Source organism: Colius striatus, chromosome 10 (assembly GCF_028858725.1).
Source record: "Colius striatus isolate bColStr4 chromosome 10, bColStr4.1.hap1, whole genome shotgun sequence".
In the NCBI taxonomy this organism is placed as follows: Eukaryota; Metazoa; Chordata; class Aves; order Coliiformes; family Coliidae; genus Colius; species Colius striatus.
The window spans coordinates 3934603-3947519 of record NC_084768.1 but is presented as its reverse complement, the minus strand read 5'-3'; the positions used below and the strand labels follow the sequence as shown (position 1 = coordinate 3947519).

Sequence of the window (12917 nt, the reverse complement as noted above, 5' to 3'; positions counted from 1 at the left end):
CCACTGAACAGTCATTTACTGCACCTGGACTCCAGTCAAGGGAAATGCTTATGAATGGGCACATCTACACAATCCAGGCACTGGGCTGCTACAACACTCTGTGGTGAAAGCATTCCCACTCGGAGCAGCGTGGTGAAAGCATTCCCACTGTCTGAGAGCCTGTTGCTTCAAAACTGGGGAAACTGAATTCTTTCTACAAATGTTATCCTTCCTTTTAAGAAGAATTTCCTGTCCTTTGACAGAGCCCCTGCTCTGCAGAGATGATTTAACATCCAGCTAAAAGCAGGACTTCTTTTTTTTGCCTGTTATTTTGCGTACAACGATCAAGAGCAGCCTTGTGAGAAACAACCAACAAACATTCCTAAGTATCACCATGGGTATTCCAGGAACAGAATGCTACGTTAACCAGAGCTGCTCTTTACCAAAGGTCAGTCTCTTTGAGATCACTGTGCTCAGTACTAAACTGTACGTACTTGTGTCAAAATATTTACATCGACGAGGGCGAATTATCTCCTGCGGATCTTGAGAAGCAACAGATGGTGCTGGGTCGTCATTAGATGACTGTGTCTCGTCTTCCTGACCCGATGAATCTTTTATGGTCTCCTCCTTAGGCATAAAAAAGCAAAGAGGAGATCAGCTATCTCTTGTATGGAACAGACATTCTTTTGGTAGAGTTGTTTCCCAAACTGTCAAATCTATCAAACCCAAGTATCTCCCATCTGACCTGAAGTGACTGTATAGATCGTGGTGTGTTCAGCCTGAGCCACAGCAAATGTGTGAATAAATCATACCATTTATTGACCAGGATTTTAAGCAGATCAATTTAACACTCAGACCGTAGCACACAAATCAGAAATACCAACCACAGTGAAGTATCATGCTTAGTTTTGTTTCCAATCAGCCAAGCAAATCCCTGCAGTTTTCATTTCATTTCCTTTAGCCTCAAATTCTGCTTTGTTCTTTAACAACCTTCCTTCTGCATTTTCAATAGAAAGGGAATTATTTACTGGCTATATTTTTCTCAATCAAATGGAAACAGTATCTTCTGTAAGAATCAGTGTTACAGAATCACAGAATTAAGGGTTGGAAGGCACCTTGAAAGCTCATTCAATCCACCCCCCTTGCCAGAGCAGGATCACCTAGAGCAGGTCACACAGGAACTCATCCAGCTGGGTTTGGAATGTCTCCAGAGAAGGAGCCTCCACAGCCCATCTGGGCAGCCCCTTCCAGTGCTCCCTCATCTCAACAGGGAAGAAACTCTTCCTTGTGTTTCTTTGGAACCTCTTCTGTTCCAGCTTGTGCCCGTTGCCCCTTGTCCTATCGTTGGCCATCACTGAGAACAGCCTGGCTCCATCCTCCTCACACCCACCCTTCATGTACTGTAAACATGAATGAGGCCAATAGTGTGGCTGAGGTCCACAGGAATAGCCTGTCAGTAGGCTTGAGTAGGTACATTGAGTCATTAAAGGTTCACAAATTAGAACAAGTTTCTTTGTTAGAAGCTAAACCACAACTACTGTGGGAATTGTTAAAATGAAGGAAAATTAAAATGATAAAGAAACCCCACTGTTTTCTATGCTGTCTGTATCTTTCATGTGTTTCCTGACTATGCTGTAAGCACACATACTCGCTAGTTCCAACACAGGAGCATCAGGCACAGCATGTGTTTACATGTACCTTTACCAGCAGCCACAGTATTATCACATGTGAAGCTTAAAGCAGATTAAAAATAGAAAACAGCAAAGTGCAGTACAGCTAAATAAGCTGCAGAAAGATGAGCACTTGCAGAGAAAGCCTGAATGATTTATCAAATTATTCCACCCACACAGAGGTATTTTACTGCCTCTCTGCTAAGAGCATGCAAAGCCTTTCAGAGCCGTGGAGCTCCCTGTGCCCAGCTGTCCCCCTCTCCAGATGCCTTTGCTCCAATCCCATCAATGCTGGGTGGAAGAGGTGAACAAGTACTTCCAGTTTACCCCCAGTGCCAAGTCAGACATGGAGACTGAGCCATTAAAGAGATAAGACAGGAAGCATCTTAAATCAGCAAGTAACAGAAGCAGAGGAGGACGTGAGAAGGCAGAAGGTGGAAGTTGTGTCAGGAAGTGATTTAAGCAGCAAGGACACACGAAGAAAGTGAAGCTTTGGAATAGCACCATGCACAACAAAATCAGACACTTCAGTGTCTTAGTTATATATATGTTATATAAGTTTCTTGCCCTCTCCAGCTTCTTGAACCTTGTATTACCAGAGTAATACAACTATGTATCTTTCCTCTTTTTGAACTATCCAACCCACCCAAATAGCAATCTACTACTACAGCATCTGCCAAGGGGTAAATCCCCACAGCTTCATTTTCTGAATCAGACAGATCATTCTTCACCTCTGTGTCGCATTCCAGAGACTCCAAAATGGGTAAGACATTAAAAAACACAACACACATCCTTTTTAAAGCCAGATTAGGTAATGCAACTTCCACTAATGCTGAAGCTCTTTTGTTACTGACAATACAAAGGCTTTCATATTGTAATGGAATTCAGGAAGCAACTCTGAATGCCACCAGTAATGGAGAAGTTACAGCTGTGCTCAGGACAGGATTGTTATGTAGGCCATAACAATCATAAAGCAAGGACATAAAGCAAGTAGAAAAACAATCTCTTCTTCAGAATCAGAAAACAAAACATTTGAAGAGCAGACAGAACAGGATTCTAAAGATGTTAAATCCAGAACTATGCATTCTGCTAACCATTAGACTCAGTTAGCAGCAAGTACAACCAGGGCTGCCAGGCTGAAAGAGAATACTGTTTAAAATGCTAAAGCCAGAAAACTTGCAGCAATCTCCAGTCCTCAGAGACACATTTAACTCAATTCCACACTTCACTGTTCAGTTTCAGCAGATCAGCTTTTCCCCTTGAAACAAGTACACATATCTGTAAAGGTGCCTTCAGACATTTAAAACTCCAGTTTTACAGTCAGACTGTTTCTGAAGGATAATTACAATCCCTTCTTACACAAAGCTGTATGTACACCTGTACTCTAATTTGCCTCAGCAACAGACTGGGATAATACAGATGAAATTATAAGCAACAAAGAGAAATACAGATGGGTAACTGAGAATAAGCCTTAGAGTTCAGTACCTACAACATCTAAAATCCAATGTATTACAAATCACCTCAGCCACAGGTTGGCTGGTACACAATGGCTGAAGGAAAATCAGTTTCAATGTCAACACTTACTTTATTTTCACCACTACAGCCACTGTTGTCGTCGTTATCAACATCATCATCATCTTCTCCCTCCTCCTCTTCCTCTTCATCATCTTCATCATCATCATCTTCTTGGAGAGGAATGGTACCATCGTAGCCGTAACGGCTCAGTAGCTCCTGGATTGGCATATCGCTTTCCTGACAAACATCCAAACAAAGTGCCAAGTTTTAGCAAAAAGACTTCAGGCTCCAGCTTAGAGGTGTGCACTTTGAACACAGGACAGCAAAACCAGGTAGATGATGACCACACATGCTAAAAAATGGCCACTCCAAAATGAATGGACCAGTTTCAGCTCCTAAGCAACACGTGTGGGGGTTTTACACTGGGCAAGTTTTAATTTCCCAGCCCTTTATAAATCTACAGCAGACCTTGTGTACCACCAACCTCAAAAGCTCATGAAAGGGGCTCCAAAGGGCAGTAAGCCCCATCCTTCTCTTGATACTTGTCTACTACTATTTGAGCAAAAGATAAGTACTGCAATGTGCCAGGTTATGTCTAGTTACATCACAGCCCCATAGCACACGGAGCAAACACTCTCCTCGTTGGCATATATCTTGGTGGTCCCCTTACCACCCACAAACTACCTGAAAATACTGACAATTTTGTACATATTTGTGGAAAAAACCAGATAGAAAGTGTCAGCAGCAACTGCTCCCCAAAGCCAGCTCAGATACTGACAGGTTTTACAGGCAGGAACTTGTCTGAGCGCAAGGCAGTGATTCCTGCAGTGTCTCCTTATTCAGCAGAATAAGGACCAGAACTTGCAGTACTTGGCTTGAACACAGACTTAAATCTTCATTTTGGGAGTTGTGCTACAGGGATGACTCCACACAGACCAACAGCCCTGGCTTGGAATACAATTACACCAAAAGTGCACCTCTCTGACTCTCTGTACCTTTCCCCTTTCTGGGCAAAACACAAAAGGAGGGGTTGGATGGAGGTGAGGGATCACCTAATACCCAGGACCACCTGATATCCACATAAAGACAGCAATGTTTACAGACTCATACATTTTAAGCCAGTTGTCTGCACAACCATCCACAATTGGAAGCAAATCTGCTAAAACAGGGGCCCATTTAAAAAGCTTTCCCTTTAGGATGTTGTTCCACTCTGAAGAGACATTTCAAACGATACAGTTGCTTCTCAATCTGTTATCAATTGCATTCACTCACTAATGAAAATCTTAATTGCTGGGTCTGCAGATTACTTGCTTTATTACTCGTAATGACTCCGTGTCCAGCCTTCAGGGGCAGTACATGGCATCCCTAACACCATTTTTCAGAGGAGAAGCTTTCTGAGAGCATTTAAAAAGTGTATTTCTCACCAGATCAAATCCTTTGTTTACTATTTAGAGGCATCTGCTCGCTCTACATATTTGGCTGATAATCAGGGTTCTTTTTAGTTACCAGCTGACCTTAAAAGACTTTTTCCAGTTAACTCCTATCCTAAGAGCCTGATCAACTCATCTCTAGTTTCTGGGAACATAGTAACACCACCAATTACAAGAGGCAAGTGTAGCTCTGCTGTGTAAAAGCAAGAGTAACAAAGGGATTATCAGCCCTTCTGTGTGTACTTCACTTCAAAGAGCTAAGCCATTCTACCACTTATTGGTCCTTTGCTTAAACTATACACACAGTAGACACAGACTATGTAGACCTAAATGCCCTCACCTTCCCTCTTCACCTCTTGGTCTCTATTCATGGAATGAACTCTTAGAAGTGGGGAATTAAAGTTTTATTGACACAGGCAACACGAGAGGACTGTGATTTTAGTTAAGCCCTGACAGTACAGGGGTCAGAAAAGTCCTACTTCTCACTTTGGAAAGCAATATACTTTCATTAAGCACTCCTCACCACCATCCCATTTGTAGATACAGGCTGAGAATGAAAAAGAGCTTCTACTGCAATCACAGGTATGCATGCACTGGGTAACAGGCATATTACTTACTATATGTTACCCAGGAAAGTGGCTCTGTATTTACCACACTATTCTTAGCTAGAGTCTCTCTCAACTTCCAACAATCCATTACCATTCAAAAGGCTGCAAGAGCCAGCACTCTCCAAGAGAAAATACAAACTGTGATGTCTGTCTTGCTTCAGAATGTTGCAAAAAAACACAGAAGGTCTGAAAAGTAACAAGGATTATCCAGGCACAGAAGTTTCTCATGTGGAAGATGTTTAGTAACAAGAAATGGGCTCTAACTCATGTGTGTGTAGAGCAGAGCTAAGTGAGAAGGAGTGATGTAAGAGGGCTGTATCATAGCACAGACAAGGTAAATACAAATGGCTGCACACTCTGCTAATTGAAGAGCTCAAGGGCAACCACTGAAACAAACACAGAAGAGGTCTGAAAACCCAAACACCTTACACTAAATGAACCATGCAGCATCTCCACATGCCTCATGGACACCAAGTTTACAGAGGTTAAAAATCAAATGGATGAACCCATGGGATGAGGAAAAGGAAGACTGACAGGCACTACAGACAAAGAGACATTTTCACCCTGCCAGAGGCTGGAAGGGTGTTTGGGAGAAGCACTGCATGCCTCTTTCTCATCGAAACACAAGAGCCTTCCCTGAAAAGGGTGACCCCAGAATGAGAAACCAAGTGATATGGAACAACAAATGCAAAAAGGGAAGGAGTCAGAGGCTTAAAAATCTGTAAGTGATGCAAGAAGGCACCACACACAGCAGCCTGGCAATGCTCACCATGTCCTAGAGGCACCCAGGAGGCCAGCACGCACCACCCAGTAGTGCTCTGCCCAGACAGGGCAGCACTAAGGTAAAGAACATGGCCCCACACTTGTCAAATCCTCCCTGCTACACTCCCTCCAGCTGATGCTTTTTACAGTCAGTTTAGCTAAGAGTAGGAGGCAGGTGAGTTTCTGCCACTTGCCAGGCCTAGTCATTTATTATGTTGAAGACAGAGTGTGAATGGAGTATCCTACTACCACAATTATGCTGCCAAATTTCCTGTGTGCTGGGAAACTGCAGTGTCAGCTGTCCTGTTTTCAGTTGGGATAGAGTTCATTTTCTTCCTAGTAGCCACTCTAGGGCTATGTTTTGGGTTTATGCTGAAAAGAATGTTGATAAGCCAGGAATGTTTTAGCTATTGCTGAGCAGTGCTTGCACAGCTCCTCACCTTGCCCTGCCAGGGAGTGGTCAGGGATGCACATGGAGCTGGGAGGGAGCATGGCCAGGACAGCTGATCCAAACTAGCTATGCTGCTATTCCATACTAAAGAATCACACTCAATTGGCTCAGTCTCAGAGGTGGGTCTGACTTAGGAGCTGGGGGAAGTTTGGAGCAATTCCTTACAGGGGTAAGCCCCTCCCCTGTTACCAGAAACAGCTTCACACAAACCCAACACTCAGTGTATGCCCAGGACACCAAGAGACATGCCTCATCCCAGGCACAACTCCCTCAGCACTGTCTCTTAGGCTGCTGAGGAAGGAATACTGGTTAGCCACGACTTTAGTCAGACCTGGTATAGATGCTCCTACATATGAAAACAGTATGACTGAATACATGTCTGGATATGATCAAGGATAGCCTCCTCACCACCTTGCAGTCAGCCCTCCTGCCCAAGAAAAGCTCTTACTTTCCAAGAAATATCCTTAAGAACTAACCAAATCCAATACCTCTGATTCCCATCTCTCAGAAAACTGTGTTTTGTCTTACACTAGAGCAGCACAGAGGGTGACTAGAGACACAGATATGCCACTGCCATTTAGACTAAAACAGACACACGCATAGACAGATGCAGGATGCTACTCAACTGCGAGTATTAATGCAGTACAGACTCAACAGTTCCAACCAATAGGTAGAGAAGATCCTCACTCTCAGAGGAAGAGGTGATTCTTATGACAGTCAGCACTCAAGGTTCAGAAGTTCTTTTGCAAAACCTGACTGCCACCTTGTCTCTGAAGGAGCTGAACGAGTACATCAGTCACATCCACAGCCCAGGGGAAACCTCAAAGAACAGGTGTACATGTTGGGGGAAAGAAAAAGACAGGATAGCAATTGTCTGGACAATAGTTTTATACTTAGATTGCCCATCATCCATGACTGGGAAAAAAAAACAAGAGACAAAAGTAAGGCTTGATGTGCAGCCTGCCATCCCACAGCTGGAAGTAACCACAGGTCTCTGGCATGATCCTGCTGGCATGGAAGAGTCTGAAGCTCAACAAAAGCTTAACATCCCACAAGATCCTCATCAGAAAGCTCAGGCAGTGTGGCTTGGATGAGTGCACAGTGAGGTGGATGGAGAGCTGGCTGAATGACAGAGCCCAGAGGGTGGGGATCAATGGCACAGAATCAAGTTGGAGGCCTGTGGCCAGTGGAGTTCCACAGGGATCAGTTCTGGGGCCAGTCTGGTTCAACATCTTCATCAACCACCTGGATGAGGGCACAGAGGGACCCTCAGCAAGTTCCCTGCTGGCACCAAACTGGGAGCACTGGCTGATTCCCCAGAGGCTGTGCTGCCATTCAGCGGGATCTCGACCGGCTGGAGAGTTGGGCAGAGAGGAACCTCCTGAGGTTCAACAAGGACAAGTGCAGAGTCCTGCAGCTGGGAAGGAACAACCCCCTGCACCAGGACAGGCTGGGGGTCGAACTGGTGGGGAGCAGCTCTGCAGAGACAGACCTGGGAGTGCTGGTTCATAAGAAGCTAAATATGAGCCAGCAACGTGCCCTCGTGGGCAAGAAGCCAATGGCAGCCTGGGGGCATCAAGAAGAGTGTGGGCAGCAGGTCGAGGAAGGTTCTGCTCCCCCTCTACTCTGCCCTGCTGAGGCCTCATCTGGAGTCCTATGTCCAGTTCTGGGCTCCTCAGCTCAAGAGGGACAGGGAACTGCTGGAGAGAGTCCAGCACAGGGCCACCAAGATGATCAGGGGACTGGAACATCTTTCATACGAGGAAAGGCTGCGGGACCTGGGGCTGTTTAGTCTGGAGAAGAGGAGACTGAGGGGGGATCTTATTAACATTTACAAATATCTAAAGGGTGGGTGTCAGGAGGTTGGAGCATCCCTCTTTTCTATAGTAGATAGTAACAGGACAAGGGGTGATGGGATGAAGCTGGAACACAAAAAGTTCCACTTAAATATAAGAAAAAACTGTTTGAGTGTTTCAGTGAGGGAGCCCTGGCACAGGCTGCCCAGAGGGGCTGTGGAGGCTCCTTCCTTGGAGGGCTTCAAGACCCACCTGGACACGTTCCTGTGTGACCTGATCTAGGTGACCCTGCTTCTGCAGGGGGGTTGGACTGGATGATGTCTAAAGGTCCCTTCCAACCCCTGCCATTCTGTGATGCTATGAAAAGCCCGACCTGCAATCCATGAACCAATTGAGCGTGAGGTTCTGTGCCAGGCTGTGAAGGCAGCTGCAGAGAAGAGCAGCACCCAAAGCCATGGGGATATGTCCCACTATTGCTCACTGTGCTGAGCACACACGAGCTAACACATGGAGAAATTACACACTTGGACCCCAACAACCAAGACGTGAGGGAATAAACTGATGGCTGAAACACAGTAACAAATGGAGCACTGCAATGGGGTGACAGAATTACACAACCAGATGTTGACTGTCCACAAAACATGAGGGGGGGAATCCCCCATATTTTCAACTTAAAAAACACATGACATACATGCAGGGGTCCACTTCTCATTTAAGCTAGATGATGTACATTTAGGTTCACAAACTATTTATTTATCTTTATGTTTCCCATTTAATATCAAAACCTGAAATTACCAGAAAGAAATTATCATTTATGCCTCAAATGGAGACTAAGTGTACTAAATTAATTGCAGTCATATTGGCACAATGACTTATATTAAATAGGACTTGTACATTGAATATGTATCTGAGGATCATTAATGATCTGTTCTGAAAGCCATTTCAGCCAACAAGGTCACAGACAGTACCTAAACTACTTTGCATTTATAAATGAACCTAGTTTGGAATGTAAGTGCATTATTCCTGCCTGAGAGGTAATTTAAGACAATATGTAAGTGGCAGAATTACCTCAAAATGCCAAAGAAGTATTATATGCAACTATTTCAGAAGACACACATTTTAAGGTTTATTTATTACTATTAACAATAACTGTGAGTTCTGATCCCAGCTCTGCTGACAGCTCTTTGCTTTGGGCAAATCATTTCACCTGCATCTCTGTTTCCTCTTTTAAAAACTCAGGTATTCCTCTATGCTCCACTAAAGTGGCATAAGGATGCAAAAAGACAGGTGAAAGTGTGGGATCTTTTAAAAGAAATCCAGTTCTATTTGCACTAGTCAAAGGCAAGTGCTTCAGAAAATAACACTGGAATATACAAGATTAGTCAGGGTGTACCTTAACCACTGTTAGCTCTGGGATGCAAACCCTACACCAGCACATACATGCAAACAGGCATTAAACAGGCACAGTGTTACACACTATTATTTATGTACCAGTTTCCTTTTCCCAGCTTTTGAGAACTGCAACCTTAGCTCAGCCCCCTTCCCCCATCTGTATTATTTGCCTGTTAGTGTTTTAAGGGCGATTGCTTTTTAAATTCAGAATATAAGGGCAAAAACCTGCACATGTTTTGTGTGAGGCTGTGGGCTGTGGTTACGTTTTATGACTACTTAAGGCTACCTACCCTGTTAAGATCCTCTATTTCAGAACTGAAGTTTGTTTCTCCTTCCATCATTTCCTCCTCTTCTAATGTCCGTTCATCATCAAAGTCATGCACCAGCATATCAGCTGATGGATCAAATTCATGGTCATCAGATGTTGCTGAACCTCCTGATGGAAAACATTTTAAACAACGTTTTTAGTTAGATCATGGCCTCACAGAGTTGATTTGGGTTTGATTTTGGTGACATTTTAATACTCAAATGACACTCAGGAGCTAAAATATCTTCAAAACCCCTCAGTCATTCATCTTAGGGAAAGCTAATCTTGTTATTTAGAGGACAGTGAAAGCTGTCCTTGGGTAGTAAGATCACGGTAAAAAGAACCAGGAGATACTGTTTAAAAGTCAGTTCTCCAAGTACTAGGTACCTGGCCCCTAGTTAAATGTTTGCAAAATGTTCCAATTCTGAAGACTTAGTTCTTAAGTAATCATAAACCTGCCTGAATCAAGGGTTCTGCTGGGAGCAGAAACGCTCATAAAATAAAACCTGGGGGCAGTTGTTTTGGTTATACTTTGGAAGCTTTCCAGTTTACAATGACAGCCTAATGACTTTTCCAAAATGTAAGCTTAAAGGGAGCTTCACAGTCATGCAGATCTCAGTTACGATGCACAAGCCTTAGTTAGATTTCCTCGTGCCTTGGTTTTTTCCTCCAGTTCTTTGTAGAGAAGTCTGGTTATACTTTGTGACAATGAAATGAATGGATGAATGGTTTGGCAGATGCAGTGTTGTTCTGTAATTCAGCAATACCTGATCTAACCCTGCTAACATTTTCCCACTTGTCTCTGGGGACAAATTCAATTCCACTGTCCAAAGCTTGAGGAGCGTACCCACGCAAAGGCTGCAAGAGGGAGGGATTGGCTATAAGGATTAACTATACTTTGAAGTGTTAAAGCAATTGATTGCTTCTCTGAAAGAAATATGAGCTCAACAGGCAACAGCAGTCCAGCTAAAGTAAGTGCTGGAAAGCTTTCCCACTAGTAGGATGCCAAAAACCTTAGAAGTAAATAACACCAAGTAGAGTGGTACCAAAGTGAACACAACCCCCTAGATCTTCAAAATTGACACCTAGGCTGATGACTACAGAGCCAGGAGCTCTGGGATACTACAATAACAGGAAATAGCCAGCTTTAAAACCAGAAGTCACAAAACCCCTCAGTTTTTAGTAATCCAGTGAGGTTAAAAGATAGTGCTTTTCTCATTGCTTTTGTTCTTGATGCTAGCATGCATAAAAACATGCAGCAGCAGTGTATCTATTAATTGAGAGCAGACAGTGCTCAATTAACTTTTGACTCTGTATTTAGCTCTAACACAATGGGCAGCCATGCCTGGAGGGCTCTTCCAGCCCCAGCACTGGCTCACATGGCGCTCCTTAGGGCCCTGGCAGTCCTCAACACGTGTCTGTGCAGCTTGTGCAAAGACAAGAATAATCCATTCCTCAGAGAATTTTCCCGTTTAGAAACCCATGCTGGTACAGACTGGAGAAAAGCAGTGACTGTTAAAGCAGGACTGCCCACCAACCCATCCATCACATTGTATCCTCACATTACTAAGTGGAGGAGACCAGCAACAATAACTATCCAAGGGTGCCCTCTTCCCTCGTAAGTTTAGGAAATAGTAAAGATATTTACCTGGGCTTGAAGACTCAACAGAAGGCTAAAAAAGAAAACAGAGGAAATTATTGTTTTTCTCTGTTGAAGCTGTACAAACTCAAGTCAATAATTCATCTAATACAAAGCAAGTCACTGTAAACAGTATCTTTACAAACAAAGCACCAGAAACGCCACGAAGCGATTTGAGGTAAATAGTATTCATTTTGTCCTTTATGTATCAATATTGCTGCACTATCTCAGCAGAAATTGGAAGAAGTGATCACTTTGTGATGCAATAATTGAGGGCGTAAAATCAAGCAAAGCAATTCATTCTGCAGCTAGCATTACAGTTCCACGGCCACTTCAGCGTGGCACAAACCCGTGTGATTGCCAGGCAGAGCAACACTACTGTCCCCCATCTCTATCTGCCCACTCCCAACTCTTTCTTTATGTTGGTACAACACTGAAAACAGCAGTGACAGGTTAGTTTTTAACAGATACAGCTCTGACTCTGTGTACTAACTCCCTTTTTCCACACCCAAGGCACGTGCCGGATTACACTGACAGTGGAAGCACGGTTCCTATTTGGAACCACAGGGGATGCAACCCACAGATTCCCTGAGTGCCTGAGAGTAAGGCTCACACTTTGACAAGTCTATCAAAAAATCACAGGGAGAATTCCTCACAGAACAAAAGGAAATACCAATAGTACCTTAACCTCTAACCCAGCTGTGGGGGAAAGAAAACAAAAAGGATTTTGCAAGCCAGACCTTCTTCCCAAGTATGTTTGTAACACAAATGATTATCATCACACACCACAAAACAAAGAGACTTCCCTAAGAGTCTTTCTGTGAGAGACATCCTATGGCCTGTCCTCTCTGGTAACCTTCCATTTTTAACCACAACAAATGTATGCTTTCATCAAGTTCTGATTTCCCTGGCTCCTAACTTTGCCAGTCTTTAAGCTCCTGGGATGAAATGTGCACGTCAGACACGCAAACCTCTTTTGTTTTGAAAGTTCAAGCAAATGTTTACAGTATTTTCAGCAAGAGACCTAATGAAGAAGTGTTTTTGTTCACAGGCAGGTAGAGTGACTTTTTACTTCAGAGACCAACAGTACCCCTTTCCCTGTCACCGAGGCACTGTTTGGTATCACAGATATTCTTACATCACATAATATAGGATGCTGTCTTCATGAAAAACTGCCTGCATCTGGCCAGGAAATAATTAGGAACACTTCAATGTGCACATTCATGGCAGGTACTTATGTACACATGCAATGCTGTATCTAGATCATACTCCTACTAGAAATGCAAAATCTATACACTCAGAATTATATGTCAAATTAAAAGGAGATGTTATGTTAGAACCTGGTAAATCTAAACCCAAGTGAAAACT

The 12917-nt window shown here is 43.6% G+C and overlaps 1 protein-coding gene across 3 annotated transcripts in view; it reads right to left on the bottom strand.

Annotated features, from left to right (window-relative positions):
* Positions 1–12917, bottom strand: part of MIER1 (MIER1 transcriptional regulator) — a 41904-nt gene that overhangs the window by 12759 nt on the left and 16228 nt on the right. For 2 of the 3 annotated variants that reach the window (XM_062003457.1, XM_062003456.1), the window contains 4 exons: positions 11559–11583; positions 9894–10039; positions 3234–3401; positions 474–606 (listed from right to left, as the gene is read on the bottom strand). In XM_062003457.1, coding sequence (XP_061859441.1) covers positions 474–606; positions 3234–3401; positions 9894–9992 — 400 coding nt within the window. In that variant the 5' untranslated portion in view covers positions 9993–10039; positions 11559–11583. The remainder of the gene's footprint in view (positions 1–473; positions 607–3233; positions 3402–9893; positions 10040–11558; positions 11584–12917) is intronic. The other variant, XM_062003458.1, reaches the window with a different exon arrangement.